Source organism: Oryctolagus cuniculus, chromosome 10, assembly GCF_964237555.1.
Source record: "Oryctolagus cuniculus chromosome 10, mOryCun1.1, whole genome shotgun sequence".
Taxonomy (NCBI): Eukaryota; Metazoa; Chordata; class Mammalia; order Lagomorpha; family Leporidae; genus Oryctolagus; species Oryctolagus cuniculus.
The window spans coordinates 54,698,882-54,719,245 of record NC_091441.1 but is presented as its reverse complement, the minus strand read 5'-3'; the positions used below and the strand labels follow the sequence as shown (position 1 = coordinate 54,719,245).

General features: G+C 40.9%; 1 protein-coding gene across 8 annotated transcripts in view; it reads left to right on the top strand.

The window, feature by feature from the left end:
• Window positions 1–20,364, top strand: part of RBBP8 (RB binding protein 8, endonuclease) — a 106,705-nt gene that overhangs the window by 56,808 nt on the left and 29,533 nt on the right. For all 8 annotated transcript variants that reach the window (XM_008261135.4, XM_051851353.2, XM_051851350.2 and 5 more), the window contains 2 exons: window positions 6,094–6,278; window positions 7,718–7,819. In XM_008261135.4, the coding sequence (XP_008259357.2) occupies window positions 6,094–6,278; window positions 7,718–7,819 (287 nt within the window). The remainder of the gene's footprint in view (window positions 1–6,093; window positions 6,279–7,717; window positions 7,820–20,364) is intronic.

The following is a 20,364-nucleotide window of genomic DNA, read 5'->3' as shown; positions in this document are numbered from 1 at the left end:
GCTGTTTACTTCTCTCCCAGCGCCATATTGTGGGAGAGCAGATGCATAGAATAAGTCTTAATTCCAGTAACTTAGTCTAGTCCGAGCTGCTCCCCACAGAGGAGAGCAGATGCATAGAATAAGTCTTAATTCCAGTAACTTAGTCTAGTCCGAGCTTGCTCCCCACAGATCCCCCTTTCTTTTTATTTTTTAGCGTTGATACGCGCCTGTCTTCGGTGTCCCGCGGCACACACTCTGCTCTCCTTGCTAGAGTTGCCACAGGCTCTTACAAGTCCTATCAATCAGGAAAACCGAATCCGGGTCCTCTCTTCGCCATGTTGTGAGGAGGTTTTTAGGCGCTGATGCGTGCCTGTGTTCGGTGCCCTGCAGCGCATGCTCTGCTCTGCCTGCAGGGGACTTACAAGACCTATCAGGCAAACCGAATCCAAGCCTTCTCATTGCCTTATTGTGGGGGAGACTTATTAGTGTTGGTTCGTGCCTATCTTCGGTGACCTGCAGCTCATACTCTGGTCGAGCTGCTTGTTGGCGCTTACCGCCTTAATCAGGCAGACCGAATCCAAGCCTTCTAATTGCGGTATTGTGGGGAAGCCTTACTGATGTTAATTCGTGCCTGTCTTCGGTGACCTGCGGCGCATAAGCTGCTAGCCGCCCAGGTGCACATCGCCTCACTAATCGGGCAGACCGAATCCAAGCTCTCACATTGCAGTGTTGTAGGGAGGCCTTTTTATTTCTCTATTTCTCTATCTCCGGGCATTCCTATTTCTCCCATTTTACTTCTATCTTCCAGCATTCCTATTTTTCTCACTTTACTTCTAAACTTCTGTTTCTCTTATCCCTGCGGCTTTCCAGCACCTCGCCCCGCCGGCGGGTTCCCGGCTCTGCGCCGCTTCAGCCCGCGCGCCTCTCTCATCTGCGCAGCTTCCCGGCTTTGCGCGGCTCGGCTTCGCGCGCTCCGCGGTCTCCACGCTTAACCCTTTCGCGTCTGAACCACGGCCTACGCCAGCGTTCCCTATCTATTCACGCCCCGTGCTCTCTCTGCACGCGGCGGCTTCCGCGAGTAACACAGCGTAGCTTGCGTCTCCACCACTAGCATTCAATCCAAGTTCCCCGGGCTAGCCTGGCGAATTCAACCCAGCGTACGTCTCCGCCCCACGGTTTGGCTTCCCGTCCTTTGCTCCCCGGGCTAATCAGACGGATCCCAACCAGGCTCACGTTTCAGCTTCTGGCTTCAACTTTTCGCCCCCTATTCCCGGGCTAACTTGAGAATCCCAAAGTGGCTTCCGTTTCCGCCTCGGCCTGCCCCCCGTGGCTTCAATTTCCCTAACATTTTTCTCTACCCGGTATGTTTCCCCAAGCTTTCCTCCAACGATATTCCTCCCTCATTTCTCCTGGCCTCTCCCCACAGTCCGCGTCCGAGTCTGTTTGTTCTAGCTTTCACTTTCGCTTTCGACCTTAGAGATTTCTCCCAGCTTCCCCCCGTAGTCCGTATCCGAGTCTATGCCTAGGCTTTCAATAGCTTCTTCCGGCTCCTTTTTCGTCCGGCTTTTCCCTAGGCTGTTTGCTAGTCTCTCTCTCCGGTATTTTCCCTAGGCTGTTTGCTAGTCTCTCTCTCCGATATTTTCCCAGTTCTTCCCGTTTCTTCCCTCCTAAGTTTCCTATCCGTCCTAGGTTTCCTATCCGAGTCAGGTTTCCTATCCGAGTCACGGCACCATTATGTCGCTCCCCCTCTTCGTGGAGGAACGACACTAAACCCTGCCTAGGCTTCATATCCGAGTCACGGCACCATTATGTCGCTCCCCCTCTTCGTGGAGGAACGACACAGGACCCTGCGCTGTTCTTTTGTCTGCTCGGCCCTCCCCGGGTTTGCTGCTGGTTCTTCCCGGGTTGGCTACTATCCCTTCCACCTCCGTGGAAGGGCAGTTCCCCCTGGCCACATTCCCCACTTCCGCAGGGGAGCGGCACACCGCCGGCCGGCTTTCTCGGGGGCTGCACGGGTGTTCCTTCAGCTAGATGTTCCCCATAGATGTTCCCCGGTGCATGCCGTCTCTCTCCTCCTTTATAGTCCTCCTCCGCCAATCCTAACTCGGCTGCCCACACGCCGAGTACGCTGCTCTCCAATCAGGAGCAAGTCCTACAGTTAATTGGTTGAACTGGAGGCAGCTGTGCGGAAGCTGTTTACTTCTCTCCCAGCGCCATATTGTGGGAGAGCAGATGCATAGAATAAGTCTTAATTCCAGTAACTTAGTCTAGTCCGAGCTGCTCCCCACAGAGGAGAGCAGATGCATAGAATAAGTCTTAATTCCAGTAACTTAGTCTAGTCCGAGCTTGCTCCCCACAATTTTACTTTGCTATACAAACTGTGAAGATATCTTAAGAGTTACAGAGTTTTAATAATTATAAAATGTTCTCTAATAAAAATAAAATCACTATATTTTTTGTGTTTATACAAAACACAAAAAGAGTGTGTGTACATCTGTTAGGTTAGTGTGTGAGTATATAAGGTATCAACATTTTAAAAAGCATTTTAATTTTTATAATGATTTGTTTTTTATAACAATGGTAATATTGTGATTTTTATTAGAATACTTATATTTCTAATATTTGAGTTTTGCTGTATCCCTTCTAGCCCTGTCTCAGAAACTTTATAAAAGCAAGCTGAATAATTCCTCTATTAGTTCCCAGATCTGTTAGAACTTCCTTCCTGTTTTCCTCCTCCTCCTTTCCCCAGATCTATTAAGGAATAAAAATAGTAACTTTTATCCTGTGTGCCAGTTACTGTTGTTTCTAATCCTCACTGTGATTCCACAATTGTTTTTATTAGCCTTACTCTACAAATAGAGAACCAAAGTTCAGAAAGTGTAATTTGTCTATGGTGTCACAGCTAATAGGTAATTAGACCATCACTCAGACCCATATCTTCTGACTTAAAAGCCTCTTTTCTTTCCATTATGCAACACTGTATCAGATGCAGGATATTTTTGTGAATATGCTCTGATTAATGCCAAGCAGAGATAGGGCTAGCTCTTAGTTCCCATTTATATAAAGCTTATGTAATGGTTTTCAAAACCTAAGATTCAGTATCGTCCTAATGCTTTCATAGGGTTCTTAAAGATTCTGGTCTATTTGAATAGACATCTACCGAAATGCTGGTAATCTATACAGATGTAGCATATTCTTTTGGCTTAGAGTAGTTACTGTCTGTGTATAAACACAACTCGTAAAAATGAACAGCTGAAAAATTTTACTCTCCAGCAATCAGAAAGGAGATTTGAAAGAGGAGAGAATAACAGGTGTACATACTGAATTTAACCAAAAGCTGCGGCCTAAACTCTTAATTTATCTTGGGAAATCAGAGAGCTGATGTTTCAAAAAAACTTTGTTAAGACATAGGAGTTAAATTTTTCCCCCCTTTGTGGTAAAGAAAGACAGAGCCATAACTTGCTTATTTAGTTTGAGCTGAATTGTGGGTTCTTTTTTTTCCCCCTTTATTTTTGTGATCCTAACTACTGCTTCTAGATAGACTCTGTTAGGAAGTCAATTTCTCCTCATGACTCATTCATGTTTCAGGTTGAATTTTTATGACTGATATGCAAGAAGACTGTGACGTGATTAGTTAAAGCTAAGTCAGATAGATTTCACACTCCATTAATTTAATTTATAAGGCTTTCTCATGTGACTTCAGCTTACTCTGTTTTTTCCAGAATAAGAGCAGAATTGCAGGAAGAGATTAAAAATTATATATAAATCTATTGCACAGAATGTTGAACTATTATAAATATGAATGATTTGCATATTTTCAAAAAGTAGATTTTTCAATGTTTTCTGCACAAAAAACAAGTATCTGAGTTGACAGGCTTATCAATTGGCTTGATTTAATCACCCACAAAGTAAGCATCAAAACATCACATTGTACCTCCTAAATATGTATAATTATTATTTGTCAATTAAAAATAATAAATCTTTAAAAATGTTTGTTTTATGTAAAGATTGTTCCTTAGTATATAGTATTATAGACCACAAGTGATATTATCCAAAAAATTAAAATGTAAATCTTTTTTAAGAAAAATTGAATTTTGTCTTCTAATGTTTTTAAAAATCTTTTGTCATCATTTATGAAATTGTTATATAGTTGTTTTGATATTAGTATGATAGGGCAGACAGATCTGGTGACCTAAACTCTAAAATATCTGACCAACTGGTAAGAATTGGTTGGCACATAAGGTTAGTGATAGTTTCACCTGGGAAAGTCCGCTAACTTTATTTTACTCAATAACCACATTCAGTCCAAACCCAATCATTCAACTATTTATGCACTGCCTACTTTGCAGGCAATTTGATTCATCAGTGAACCAAAGATCCTTATCCTAGAGCTTACATTCTAACAGGTAAACTGTAGACATAGTCAATAAATTGTATCCTGTGGTAGAAAGCAGTAAATTTTATGGATAAAGTAAATAGAGCAGAATAACAAGGAGCAGGAATCCTAGGGTGTGGGAAAGGTGTTGCAATTTTAAACAGTAAAATTGCAACAAAGACTTGTAGGAGATCAGAAAATTAGCAGTATGACTATGTGGGGATAAACATTCCAAGCAGATGAACAGCCTGAGCAAAGAACATAAGGTAGGAACATGAGTAGTGAGTTTGAGGAACCCCAAAGAAGAGAGTGTGAATGAAGAGTATATTAGAAAAAGAGGTCAGAAGTGGAAAGGTAATGGGGTAGGGGGTGGTCAGATCATGTGGGGTCTTGTGGGTCAGAGGACTTAGGCTTGTGTTCTCAGTGGAGTGAGATGTGGCAGAGTTTTAGTTGGATTTAATTAGTATGACTAAAGTTTGAATAGGACAGTTGTAGCTGCTGTGTTGAAAGACCATAAGGGCTTTAAGTAGAAGCAGTTAAAGTGTGGTCAGTCATAGACTCATGGTCTACACCAAGGATAGTACATCCAGTGGTTAACAATAGAAGCTGCTCAAGTCTGACTGCTAGGGTTTAAATCCTATTACTCTTTTAGTAAGTGACTTAACTTTATATCTTCATTTCCTCATTTATAACATAAGAGTAATAATATCTCACAAAGTTGTGATATTAATAAGTGCTTGGCAGTGTAAACTAAAGGTTAGTAGTTCTTAGTGTTGTGTTATCATTCTGTATTTGTCAATTGCCAACTCACACTGATGCTACTACCACAATGTTTAATAACTGTCCTTTACATTCCATATACACTTGCAGTATCATAAATCAAGCCACAGAAGCTCTTAGCTCTGCTACCATAGCCACTATCTAATTGATTCCCTTGCCCCTACTCCATGTGTCCCCGTCCATCTGGCACACTGCTGTTAAATTGTCACATTGCTTCCATGCACCTCTTTCTTCCATGCATTCTCTTTCTAAATTGTATGTATACTTGCACAAGACTCTCCTTCCTATAGTTCTAGTTGCCCTTCTCCAACACAAGTAGAAGTACTAAATGCCTTTACTCAAACTGCGTGGCTCCTCTGCAGATCTTCTCTGTCATTCAGAGTACTTTTAATTTCACTTCAAGTGCCACCAACCACATTTTCTACTTCACTTTTCTTTTCTTTTGACAGAGTGGACAGTGAGAGAGAGAGACAGAGAGAAAGGTCTTCCTTTTGCCGTTGGTTCACCCTCCAATGGCCACCGTGGCTGGCGTACCGTGCTGATCCAAAGCCAGGAGCCAGGTGCTTCTCCTGGTCTCCCATGGGGTGCAGGGCCCAAGCACTTGGGCCATCCTCCACTGCTCTCCCGGGCCACAGCAGAGAGCTGGCCTGGAAGGGGGGCAACCGGGACAGAATCCGGCACCCTGACTGGGACTAGAACTCGGTGTGCCGGCGCCACAGGCGGAGGATAGCCTATTGAGCTGCGGCGCCGGCCTCTACTTCACTTTTCACAATAACAATTCCTCCTTGGTCCTGTAATCATTCGCATACTTCTCTAATCATTAGTTTTGGAACATTAGGTATGAGACTATATCTCTTACAGTATCATATTTGTGTCCTTCTACAAATCCATACAAGGTAGTAAATATTTTAATAAACATTTGTTGAATTCATTTTCTTTCAACTGTCATTTTCCTTTAGGAATGATCAACAACATCAGGCAACTGAGCTTGAATGTGAGGAATATGAGGAATATGTTATTCCAGATTCTCCAATAACAGCCTTTTCATTTTCTGGCATTAACCGACTACGAAGAAAAGAGAACCTCCATGTCCGATACACAGAACAGACACATAATAAAGTAGAGCACTCTGTGGGCACAAATGGTAAGAAGTTGGATTTATCTTTTAGTTACCTCATTTTTAAAAAAAGATATTCATCTATTGTTAGTTTGCATTATTCTGTCCAATGAAACACGGATAGTCATTTTTCAGGTAACGCCTGGTATAGCTAAGTTTAACTTTCATTGCCTGAGAAAGAATTTTTCTACCTGTATTATGTATAGACATGTGATATGCATCTGAGTATGTAAATACTATGCATTTTATAAATATAGTAAATAGCTTCTTTTATTTTCACTTAAGAAAGAATAAGTATTCTGTGGTATCAGTGCAGCTTTCCCCTGTTATATATTGGTTTGTAACACCATCTAGTGGAAAACAAAATAACTGTTAGAAGTCAAATTTAAAGGGAAGATCATAGATCTAGAATGAATATTGATTGGCTTTTTAGTCTGCTGTCAAGACATGACTTATTACAAATAATCATCTACATAATTTAGATAGTGTTTAAATCCATGTATAAAAATATCCAGAAAACCAGTCATAGCAATTTGCTTTTCTAACAAGTCTTCTTTTGTATCCAGTATAAATGATTGTTTTATTTCTTCATTGTATGAGAGCAGCATTTAACTATTCAAAAATTGAATTTGTTTTAATTTTGTTATCCTTTTATATGACTTTTGAAATTTTGATTTGAAGGTAGTTTTTGAGCCATGCAAATTATTTTAAAATAAATCATACACAATTTAATTACTAATTAGTCCTGTTCTCTAACTGCTGATCTATTGGTTTCTCTTCTCAAATGCCTATAGTAAACCAGGGTTGGAACAGGACAAAGCAAGAAGTTGGGAACTCAGTCCAGGTTTCCCATATGGGTGGCAGGAACCCAAATACTTGAACTATCACCTCCTGCCTGCTAGGGAATGCATTAGTAGGAAACTGGAATTGAAAGTGGAGCTGGGACTTAAGTTCAGACACTCTAATGTGTGTTGGCATCCCAAACAACTTTTAACTGCTGCGCCAAATGCCTGCCTTTTAATTAAAATCAAAAGTAAAGCTTTATTTTCCTTTTGTCCTCTTTTTGGGGTTGGAGGTTTCTTGAATTGAATCCTTAAATAGTAAAATTTCTGATGAATATTTCAAGGTTTTCTTCCAGAAAATGAAAACTTTAAAACAAAGATTGAGAAGATACATGATGCAGTACACATTGTAAACTCACCTGCTGATTAGTAACAACTACAAGAGAAAGAAATGTTAAAACTTAGAAGAAACTTTTGTTCTAGCCCTCCCTCACCCACTGTCCTAATTTATAGATCAAACTAAAGGCACTTATTTCTTAGAATATGATAATTATGTTAGTAAAATGTAAGTGTAATGTTTAAAGACAGGTTCATATTGATTTACCACATGGGATTTTAATAATATTTTCCCTCATGATTGCTTGTTTATTATGCAGTCTTTTCCCCTTTTTTTTTTCTCCATAGAATTGAGAAAAGTTTCGAAGCCTTTAACTCACCCACAACATCCTAATGAAAATGAAATCCTCGTAGCTGATACTTGTGATCAAAGTCAGTCTCCAGTGGCTAGTAAGTAATATACTTAGATTACAAGTTTAAAATCTGTAGTTATTGGTAGGCAAGAGTGACCACCAGTCTGCACTAAATAGCATTTTTAATATATTTTCCATGTATTCTTTTGTATTACTAGCTGTTTGTATTACTAGTTGTTTAGAAGTCTTGCTGGTTTTGGTGTGGGGGTAATTAAAAGTCGGGGGTTTACTTTTGGGAATATTCTGTTTGATTTTGGGTGGGAGGATGGATGTAAGTTCAAGTTTAAGGAGAAGTTCAAGATGGAAAAACAAGGAAGTTGTGAGCATATAGATTGTATCTAAAACCATGAGACTGAATGAAATTGCTAAGCAAGGCCTATGCATGGGGAGGAGAGGTTCAAGAACTGAGCCCTGGGGAACTCTGTTACATAAAACATTGATTCTCAACTTTTGTTTTATCATCACAGCCTCTCCAAGAACTATTTTAGGTATTTTCTCTCTTAATGACTTCCTCCATGAAATTTTTTAAAAGAATAAAAAATTTTAAATTGTATTCTTTATTTTAATTGTTTAAGAGAGAAACAGAGAGCTCCCATGCAGTGATTCATTCCCTGGATGCGCACAATGGCCAGGCTGAAACTTGGTTCAGGGAACTCAATCCATGTCTGCCATGTGGGTGGCAAGGACTCAAGTACTTCAGCCATCACCAGCAGCCTCCTAGTGTGTACATTAGGAAGCAGCTGGAATAGAGGGTAGAGCTGGGACTCCAAACCCAGGCACTCTTCGGATGTGGGTCTCCCAAATGACATCTTAACTACTAGGCCAAATGACCACCCACTCCATGGAATTTTAATACTGCACAAATACTACATATTTGTTTATGTGCTGGGTGTATGTTTATATGTCTCTGCTTTATACATAAAAAGAGTAAGATTATTTTGTCCCCCCACCATTTTTTTTTAAGATTTGTTTATATTTTGAAGGGCAGAGTTACAAAGAGAGATCGAAATTTTCCATCCGCTGGTTCACTCCCCAACCCAAATGGTTGCAATGGCCAGGGGTGGGCCAGGCCAAAGCCAGGAGCCAAGAGCTGCTTCCACGCTTCCACATGGGTGGCAGGTACCCAGGCACTTGGGCCATCCTCCACTGCTTTCCCAGGCACAAGAGCAGGGAGCTAGATTGGACATAGAGCAGCTGGAACTCAAACCAGCACCCACATGGGATACCAACACTGCAGGCAGAGGTTTTACCTGCTATGCCATGGCGCCAGCCCCTTAATTGTCCCTCTAAGAACAATTTTTCACCCACTTGGAGGCAATATTGCAGCTGTTGAGGTTTTGATTCAGGGATTATGAAGATGAGGAAGAACCAACAAAGTAGCCAGAGAAGGAGCTGCCCATGAGACAGGAGTATTCTGTAAGCCAAGTGGAAGGAAGAGCAAGGAATGTTTGTGTTAAAAACAGCTGGTAGGCCGGCACCATGGAGCAGTAGGTTAATCCTCTGCCTGCGGTGCCAACATCCCATATGGGCGCCAGTTCTAATCCCGGCTGCTCCTTTTCCAATCCAGCTCTCTGCTGTGGCCTGGAGGATGGCCCAGGTCCTTGGGCCCCTGCACCCACACAAGAGACCAGGAAGAGGCTCCTGGCTCCTGGCTTAAGATCGGCGCAGCTCCGGCCATTACAGCCATTTGGGGAGTGAACCAACAGACGGAAGACCTTTCTCTCTGTCTCTCCCTCTCACTGTCTGTAACTCTACCTCTTAAATAAATAAATAAAATCTTTATTTAAAAAAAAAAAAACAGCTGGTAGCTCTGACCTCAGAATCAGCCTCTAAGGCACTCTGGTCTGGCTGGAAAGCCCAGGGGGAGCATTTCAGGCATGGAAAGCCAAGACACTCTGGCAAAAAATGTCCTACATAAAGGATCCCTGTGGGTTAGACCCCAGTAGAAAGAAGTGACCACCAAAGAAGGAGGTACTTTTCTCTGAAGGGAAGAGAGAACTTCCACTTTGCTTATAGCCTTATCAAGCAAGTGGATCTAAAAGGCTTCCATAGCCAAGGCAGCTCATGTCAAGAGACTTGGGTGATCACTGATGTCATACTTAAGAGTGTTACTTGTTAAATACACAGAGTCAATGTGCTCTAATTTCCCATGCAGGACCTCTGTCCCCAAAAAGTTGTACTATGAGACTTAATAGTAAAACTTATTCTCAAGAATCATTTCCTTTTAGTGTATTAAATGGAAGATATTATTATGTCTCATAAGTTATAGTTATGTCTAAGAGCTCACAAAAGATGTATCATCCTTGGGTTCTTCTTTAAAGACAATTAAGCTTATAAAAGGAAAGAAGGGAGAGGAAGGAAGGGAAAAGAGGAAGGAGGGAAAAAGTTAAATCACCTTCGAGAAACAGTAACAGAACAGGCCTTGTCTAGACTGTTGAAGGGCAGTTCTCTTAGCTTTTTCATTCCATTCTTTCATTTTTTTTCTTTCTCAGAATAAACAGGAGAGGGAGAAGGAAGAGGAGGGGGAGAGTGGGTAGGAAGAATTACTATGTTCCTAATGTTGTATTTATGAGATACATACAAATAAATAAAGTGAACCTTAAAAAAAAAGAAGAAAAGTGCTGGTAGGTCAGTTAAGATGAATACTACTTAGAATTGCCCATTAGGTTTGGTTGCATAGAGATCATTCAATGTTAAGCTAGTAACCTGATAAAAAACTGTTAAGGTGTAACATTTTTGGTATCAAGCTGAAGAGAAACTAGAGATAGAGAAAGTAGAAAGAGCACACATAGACCTGTTTTCTTGGACATATCACGGTGAAGGAGATGAGAGAATGGGACAGTGGCCAGAGAGGAATATGGGTCAAGGGAAAGTTGTGAGTTGTTTTTGTTTTGTTTTGTTTTGTTTAAATTTTACTTATTTGAGAGACAGAGCTCTCATCTGCTAGTTCACTTCCCAAATGCCCACATTGGCAGGGACTTGGCCAAGCAGAAGTCAGGAACCAGGAATTCAATCCGCATCTCCCATATGGGTAGCAGAGACCCAAATAATGAGCCATCACCTGCTGCCTCTCAGGGTCTACATTGGCAGGAAGCTAGAGCCGGGTGTGGAGCCTAAGTACTCCAATATGAAACCTGGTTGTCTTAACTGCTAGGTCAAACACTTGCCTCCAAGGGTGGGTTTTTTAAGATGGAATATAATAGCATGTTCAGTGTATTTTTATGCTGATGGAATGATCGATGAAAGGGGGAGATTAGTAATTAGGGAGAAAGAGAGAATAGTAGCTAAATCCTTAAAAAGATGGCAGGAAATAAAACCTACAGCCCAGCTGGAAGCACTGATAAAGGTTAATCACTAGTTTTATTTATTTATTTTAAATGATAATTCTTATTGGTTTTTATTTGTTCATTTTCTTTTTTATTTGAAAAGCAGAGAGACAGAAAGATATAGAATGATCTTCCATTGATGGTTCATTCCCAATGGCCCACAACATCCAAGCTATGTAGGAGGCTGAATCCAGGATCCCAGAACTCAATCCATGAGTCCCACAAGTTCTTAAGCCATCATCTGCTGCCTCCCAGGGTGTGTACATTAAAGTGGATTAAAGGCAGCATAGTCAATACTCGAAACAGGCGCTCAGATATGGGATGCAGATGTGCCAAGCAGCAGCTTAACCACTCTACCAAACACCATCCTCTAATCATTTTATATTAATGGGAAAATTGTGTTCTGAAAGCTATAAATCATTGTATAATATGTGTGTATTTGTGTGTGCACAAGTATGTGTGCACATTATAGACAGGGTTGTTGGGGATGTAACACTGAGTGGCAGATCTCTGCTGCTGCACACTCTCGAACCCATTCTCTTCTGCTACTGCCAGGACTTCACCCCACCAGTTGTACTCTTTATCTCCAGTTGCCCTCTTGGTCTTTTCTTTTCAACATGTATATGTGTGTTATCGTCTACCTTTTAACAATGGCAATTCTTAATTGTTTCCACCTTTAGCTATAGCTTCTCTTCAAAGTATCTCCACTTTCTTTTTTTTTTTAATATTTTATTTATTTTTTTTAACTTTTATTTAATGAATATAAATTTCCAAAGTACGATTTATGGATTACAATGGCTTCCCCCACATACCGTCCCTCCCACCCACTACCCTCCCCTTTCCTATTCCCTCTCCCCTTCCATTCACATCAAGATTCATTTTCGATTATCTTAATATACAGAAGATCAGCTTAGTATACATTAAGTAAGGATTTCAACAGTTTGCTCTCACACAGAAACATAAAGTGAAAAATAATAGATGATTTTTTTTAAATGATGATGAAATCAGATCAGACCTATTGTCATGTTTAATCCCAGTGAGAGTCAAGTTGGGAGTTGATAATTTTTTTTTTTTTTTTACAGAGGATCAGTTTAGTATACATTAAGTAAAGATTTCAACAGTTTGCACCCCCATAAAAACACAAAGTGAAATATATTGTTTGAGTACTCGTTATAGCATTAAATCTCAATACACAGCACATTGAGGACAGAGATCCTACATGAGGAGTAAGTGCACAGTGACTCCTGTTGTTGACTTTACCAATTGACACTCCTGTCTATGGCATCAGTAGTCTCCCTATGCTCCGGTCATGAGTTTCCAAGGCTATGGAAGCCCTCTGAGTTCTCCGATTCTTATCTTGTTTAGACAAGGTCATAGTCAAAGTGGAGGTTCTCTCCTCCCTTCAGAGAAAGGTACCTCCTTCTTTGATGACCTGTTCTTTCCACTGGGATCTCACTCACAGAGATCTTTTGCGAGAGTGTCTTGGCTTTCCATGCCTGAAATACTCCCATGGGCTTTTCAGCCAGATCCGAATGCCTTTAGGGCTGATTCTGAGGCCAGAGTGCTATTTAGGACATCTGCCATTCTATGAGTCTGCTGAGTATCTCACTTCCCATGTTGGATCACTCTCCCCTTTATTTATTCCATCGGTTAGTGTTAGCAGGTACTAGACTTGTTTATGTGCTCCCTTTGACTCTTAGTCCTTTCATTATGATCAATTGTGAACTGAAATTGATCACTTGGACTAGTGAGATGGCATTGGTACATGCCACCTTGATGGGATTGAATTGGAATCCCCTGGTATGTTTTTAACTCTACAATTTGGGGCAAGTCAGCTTGAGCATGTCCCAAATTATACATCTCTTCCCTCTCTTATTCCCACTCTTATGTTTAACAGGAATCACATTTCAGTTAATTTTTAACACTTAAGAATAACTGTGTATTAATTACAGAAGTAAACCAGTCATATTAAGTAGAACAGACAAAAAAACTACTAAGAGGGATAATGTATTAAGTTGTTCATTAACAGCCAGGGCTATGCTGATCAAGTCACCGTTTCCCATAGTGTCCATTTCACTTCAGGAGGTTTCCTTTTTGGTGTTCAGTCAGTTGTCACCGATCAGGGAGAACATATGGTATTTGTCCCTTTGGGACTGACTTATTTCACTCAGCATGATGTGTTCCAGATTCCTCCATTTTGTTGCAAATGACTGGATTTCGTTGTTTCTTACTGCGGTATAGTATTCTAAAGAGTACATATCCCATAATTTCTTTATCCAGTCTACCGTTGATGGGCATTTAGGTTGGTTCCAGGTCTTAGCTATTGTGAATTGAGCTGCAATAAACATTAGGCTGCAGACCGCTTTTTTGTTTGCCAATTCAAATTCCTTTGGGTAAATTCCAAGGAGTGGGATGGCTGGGTCGAACGGTAGGGTTATCTTCAGGTTTCTGAGGAATCTCCAGACTGACTTCCATAGTGGCTTGACCAGTTTGCATTCCCACCAACAGTGGGTTAGTGTCCCTTTTTCCCCACATCCTCGCCAGCATCTGTTGTTGGTAGATTTCTGCATGTGAGCCATTCTAACCGGGGTGAGGTGAAACCTCATTGTGGTTTTGATTTGCATTTCCCTGATTACTAATGACCTTGAACATTTTTTCATGTGCCTGTTGGCCATTTGGATTTCCTCTTTTGAAAAATGTCTATTGAGGTCCTTGGCCCATCTCTTAATTGGGTTGTTGGTTTTGTTTTTGTGGAGTTTCTTGATCTCTTTGTAGATTCTGGTTATTAACCCTTTATCTGTTGCATAGTTTGCAAATATTTTTTCTCATTCTGTCGGTTGTCTCTTCACTCTCCTGACTGTTTCTTTTGCAGTACAGAAACTTCTCAATTTGATGCAATCCCAATAGTTAATTTTGGCTTTGACTGTCTGTGCCTCCCGGGTCTTTTCCAGAAATTCTTTGCCTGTGCCAATATCTTGAAGGGTTTCTCCAATGTTCTCTAGTAACTTGATGGTGTCAGGTCGTAGATTTAGGTCTTTAATCCATGTTGAGTGGATTTTTGTGTAAGGCGTAAGGTAGGGGTCTTGCTTCATGCTTCTGCACGTGGAAATCCAGTTTTCCCAGCACCATTTATTGAATAGACTGTCCTTGCTCCAGGAATTGGTTTTAGATCCTTGATCAAATATAAGTTGGCTGTAGATGTTTGGGTTGATTTCTGGTGTTTCAATTCTGTTCCATTGGTCTATCCATCTGTTTCTGTACCAGTACCATGCTGTTTTGATTACAACTGCCCTCTAGTATGTCCTGAAATCTGGTATTGTGATGCCTCCGGCTTTGTTTTTGTTGTACAAGATTGCTTTAGCTATTTGAGGTCTCTTGTGCCTCCATATAAATTTCAGCACCAATTTTTCCAGATCTGAGAAGAAGGTCTTCGGTATCTTGATTGGTATTGCATTGAATTTATAAATTGCTTTTGGGAGAATGGACATTTTGATGATATTGATTCTTCCAATCCATGAGCATGGAAGATTTTTCCATTTCTTGGTATCCTCTTCCATTTCTTTCTTTAAGGTTTTGTAATTTTCATCGTAGAGATCTTTAACGTCCTTGGTTAAGTTTCTTCCAAGGTATTTGATTGTTTTTGTAGCTATTGTGAATGGGATTGATCTTAGAAGTTCTTCCTCAGCCATGGCATTGTCTGTGTATACAAAGGCTGTTGATTTTTGTGCATTGATTTTATACCTTGCTACTTTGCCAAAATCTTCTATGAGTTCCAATAGTCTCTTAGTAGAGTTCTTTGGGTCCCCTAAATAAAGAATCATGTCATCTGCAAAGAGGGATAGTTTGAGTTCTTCCTTCCCAATTTGTATCCCTTTAATTTCTTTTTCTTGCCTAATAGCTCTGGCTAGAACCTGCAGAACTATATTGAATAGCAGTGGTGAGAGTGGACATCCCTGTCTGGTACCAGATCTCAGTGGAAATGCTTCCAACTTTTCCCCATTCAATAGGATGTTGGCTGTGGGTTTTTCATAGATTGCTTTGATTGTATTGAGGAATGTTCCTTCCAAACCCAGTTTGCTTAGAGTTTTCATCATGAACGGGTGTTGTATTTTATCAAATGTTTTCTCGGCATCTATTGAGATAATCATATGGTTTTTCTTCTGCAGTCTGTTAATGTGGTGTATCACATTGATTGTCTTGCGCACATTAAACCATCCCTGCATACCAGGGATAAATCCCACTTGGTCTGGGTGGATGATCTTTCTGATGTGTTGTTGCATTCTATTGGCCAGAATTTTATTGAGGATTTTTGCATCTATGTTCATCAGGGATATTGGTCTGTAATTCTCTTTCAGTGCTGCATCTTTTTCCGGCTTAGGAATTAAGGTGATGCTGGCTTCATAGAAAGAATTTGGGAGGATTCCCTCTTCTTCGATTGTTCTGAATAGTTTGAGAAGAATTGGAGTTAGTTCTTCTTTAAATGTCTGGTAGAATTCAGCAGTGAATCCATCTGGTCCTGGGCTTTTCTTTGTTGGGAGGGCCTTTATTACTGTTTCAATTTCTGTCTCAGTTATGGGTCTGTTTAGGTTTTCGATGTCTTCCTGGTTCAATTTAGGTAGGTTGCATGTGTCCAGGAATCTATCCATTTCTGATAGGTTTCCCTGTTTGCTGGCATACAATTCCTTGTAGTAATTTCTGATGATTCTTTTTATTTCTGTGGTGTCTGTTGTTACGTTTCCTTTTTCACCTCTGATTTTATTGATTTGGGTCTTTTCTCTTCTTTTTTTAGTTAGTTGGGCCAATGGGGTGTCAATTTTGTTTATTTTTTCAAAAAACCAGCTCCTCGTTTGGCTGATTTTTTGTAATGTTTTTCTTGATTCAATCCTGTTGATTTCTTCTCTGATTTTAATTATTTCTCTTCTCCTACTAGATTTGGGTCTGGTTTGCTGTAGGTTTTCTAGGTCCTTGAGGTGAATTGAAAGCTCATCTATTTGGTGCCTTTCCAATTTCTTGATGTAGGCACCTATTGATATAAACTTTCCTCTTAACACTGCTTTTGCTGCGTCCCATAAGTTTTGGTATGTTGTGCTGTTATCCTCATTTACTTCCAGAAAGTTTTTGATTTCTCTTTTGATTTCTTCTATGACCCATTGTTCATTCAGGAGCATGTTATTCAATCTCCATGTGTTTTCATATGCTCTAGGGATTCCTGAGTTGCTAATTTCCAACTTCATTCCTTTATGGTCTGAGAAGCTGCATGGTATGATTCTAATTCTTTTGAATTTGCTGAGACTTGCTTTATGGCCTAGTATGTGGTCAACCCTAGAGAAGGTTCCATGTACTGCTGAGAAGAATGTAAAATCTTTAGCTGTAGGATTGAAAGTTCTGTATAAATCTGTTAGATCAATTTAGGCTATAGTGTCGTTTAAATCTACTGTATCCTTGTTGATCTTCTGTCCTATAGATCTGTCTATTTCTGAGAGTGGAGTATTGAAGTCCCCCAGTACTATTGTATTGGGCTCTAAGTCTCCCTTTAAGTCCGTTAACAAATTTTTAGGTAAACCGGTGCCCTGTAGTTAGGTGCATATACATTGATAATTGTTATATCTTCCTGTTGAATTGATCCCTTAATCATTATGTAGTGTCCCTCTTTGTCTCTCTTAACGGTTTTTGTGGTAAAGTTTATGTTGTCTGAAATTAAGATGGCTACGCCTGCTCTTTTTTCATTTCTGTTGGCATGGTATATCTTTTTCCAGCCTTTCACTTTCAGTCTGTATGGATCTTTGTTGGAAAGATGAGTTTCTTGTAAGCAGCAAATAGATGGGTTTTGTTCCTTAACCCAATCAGCCAATCGGTGTCTTTTAACTGGACAGTTCAGGCCATTCACGTTCAATGTGACTAATGATAAGTGGTAACTTTGCCCTGCCATTTGCCAAAGATAAGTTCTAATATATGCTTTGAATTCCCTGTGATCTTTTGCTGTGAGCTTTCCTTCCTTGGTTTCCTTCCTTTACCTTCTTTCATATTGATGACCGTGTTTCTTTGTTTCTGTGTGTAACACATCTTTAAGCATCTTTTGCAGGGCTGGCCGAGTGGCAACAAATTCTTTCAATTTCTGTTTGCTATGAAAAGTCTTTATTTCACCTTCATTCACAAATGATAGCTTTGCAGGATATAATATTCTGGGCTGGCAGTTGTTCTCTCTTAGTACCTGGGCTATATCTCGCCATTCCCGCCTAGCTTGTAGAGTTTCTGATGAGAAGTCAGCTGTGAGTCTGATTGGAGATCCTCTGAGAGTAATCTGACGTTTCTCTCTTGCACATTTTAGGATCTTTTCTTTATGTTTCACTGTGGAGAGTTTAATTACAACGTGTCGTGGTGAGGATCTCTTTTGGTCGTGTTTATTAGGGGTTCTGTGAGCTTCCTGTACTAGGATTTCTCTGTCCTTCTCCAAACCTGGGAAATTTTCTGCTAATATCTCACTAAAAAGGCCTTCTAATCCTTTCTCCCTCTCCATGCCTTCAGGAACTCCTAGAACCCGAATGTTGGGTTTTTTAATAGTATCCTGAAGATTCCCGACAATATGTTTTAGATTCCTAATTTCCTCTTCTTTTCTTTGGTCTGACTGTATCCTTTCCTGTTCTCTGTCTTCTAAGTCCGATATTCTCTCTTCTGCTTCACCCATTCTGTTTGTAAGGCTCTCTATTGTGTTTTTCATTTGATCTATTGAATTCTTCACTTCAGTCACTATCACAGTTTCCTGTTGTACTAGTTGTTTCGTTTCATTTTGATTCCTCCTTAATATTTCATTTTCATGAGAGAGATTTTCTATCTTGTCCATTAAGGATTTCTGTAGTTCAAGAATTTGTTTTTGAGAACTTCTTAATGTTCTTATCAATTTTTTGAGATCTGATTCTTGCATTTCTTCTATATCATCATCCTCATAATCTTGAATTGGGGTGTCTTTTTCATTTGAGGGCTTCATGGTGACTTCCTTGTTTTTATTACCTTGGTTTTTGCGTTTGTTATTTGGCATATTGGAGATATTTGGTTTCTTTACTGTGGTGCTTTTTCTTGTTATACTATGACTCTAGATTAAGTGGACTATCTGTTTTTGATGGAGCCTTAGGGCTTGAGATGGGTGTGGCCTGAGAGCTCTGTTTGGTGTGCCAAAGGTGACACTCCCAGGTTAGGCGTGGTAAACCTCTCTCTCTCTCTCTTTCTTTCTTTTTTTTTTTTTGATTCAAAAGGGAAGTTATTCTGCACAGCTGAACGAAGTTGGAGGTAGTTAGCAGGCAAATGATATACCCACAGGAGCCAGAGATCAGAAGCTCTTTACCAAGGACCACACAGGGAATCTGTTCGGCCCTCAGAGTGGGCTCAAAGTCTCCTTCAGTCTCCCACTGGGTTGCCAAAGTTACGGAATTGTAGCGTCTCTGGAGAGTGCTCATGTGAATTCCGTGAGTTCTCTCCCCCACCGTCTCTTTTTTCACAGTCTCAGTTCAGTAGCACCACAAATTTACTAGGTCCTAATCTCCTGTTAATTTGCCCCGCCCAGAGTCAGGTTTTTCTGCTAGGCTCAGGGCCGGTGCAGATCTGAGGTCGCTCTGCTTATTACGTATGTCCAAGATGGCGCCTGCTCTTTGTCTTGCTCGCCCTTGAGAGGTGAGCGGAGAGAGAGAAACCCGTGTCCGTACCAGTCACCTTTTTTTTTTTTTTCCTCTCTCTCCCAGTTAGCCTAGTGAAGTTACCCCCGCCCCCCCCGGGGGTCGTTCCCTCTAGTCTCCTCTCTCCGCTTGCCTGCCGGTGTCTCAGGCTATTGAGGTTCGGCTCACCTCGCGTTCCAGCAGCTCGGTCCCGCGGCTCGGCTTGCGCGGCTTGGTCCCGCGGCTCGGCTTCCGCGCGGTGGGCAACCTTGTTCTCCCAGTAGGTCCTCCGATTCACGACCACTCAATCCAGAAGGGTTTCCTCTGCAATATTTTCCTGGTTCTTTTTTCTGAGGCTACCGTAACTCCCCTTTTATTAAACTAAATTTTCCCGGACTATCGGTGCGCGCCCTCACTATTCCGCCATCTAGTATCTCCACTTTCTTAACTCACAGTCACTCAGAAGTATGGATTTTCTACACCCCTTTGTTTACCCTACCTCAAAGGGGAAGAGAAAGGGATGTAGGGGAAGGGAGAAAGAAACCAAGTGATTGAGATCACATTTGCATAGCCTTTTTTTTTTTAAGATTTATTTATTTATTTGAAGGCGGACTTACAGAGAGGCAGACTTACAGAGAGAGGTCTTCCATCCGCTGGTTCACTCCCCAGATGGCCGCAACAGCTGGAGCTGCGCCAATCCGAAGCCAGGAGCTTCTCCTGGGCCTCCCACACGAGTGCAGGGGCCCAAGCACTTGAGCCATCTTCTGCTGCTTTTCCAGGCCATAGCAGAGAGCTGGATTGGAAGTGGAGCAGCGGGGACTTGAACCGTTACCCCTATGGGATGCTGATACTGCAGGCAGCGGATTTACCTGCTGTGTCACAGCACTGGCCCCTGCACAGCCTTTCACTCATTATACTGTAACAGCTTTTGGAGCGGATCATCAGTGTTGCTGTTCTCAGATACAACTGTGTCTGATCTTGTGCCTGTTGTCTCTTTCTAGGGAAATCTCTCCTAGAAGTAGCATTCTGCTTCAGTCTGTATGCTGATAAATCCCAAATCTGTATCTCTGTCCAGGACTTTGCTTCTAGATTCCAAACCAGATATCTGCCTGCTGTTGAACATCTCTACCTGGAACCCTTTCACCTTCAGCATTTCCAAAATTGAAACTTTCCTGTCAAATCTACTACTTATTCTTGTATTTGCAGTCTCAATGAATGACTCTCTACATACCTCTTGGAGTTAACTGAAGCAGAAATCTATGATTCATACCAGACTCCTGTTTCTTCATCTCTTATTTCAAAACAGCATCCAAGTTTCACTGATTGATTCTACCTCCTACGTATTTTCTTTACATGTTCTTCTGCACTCGGGTCCACGGGTTTAGACTATCAACATTTCTCATCAAGACTGTTGTAGTAATCTGATTAGTCCTCTTTCCTGTTAGTGATTATCTCTTGCCCTGTGAGCCTGTCAAAACCAGCTCTACCTTTTTAGCGCAAATATTAAATCTGCCCTCCATTTAAACTTCTCAGATATCTCTTATTGTCTACAGGAGAAATTCCAAGCTCCTAAGTCTTATCTGTCCCCTAACAAACCTATCTGGACTCCT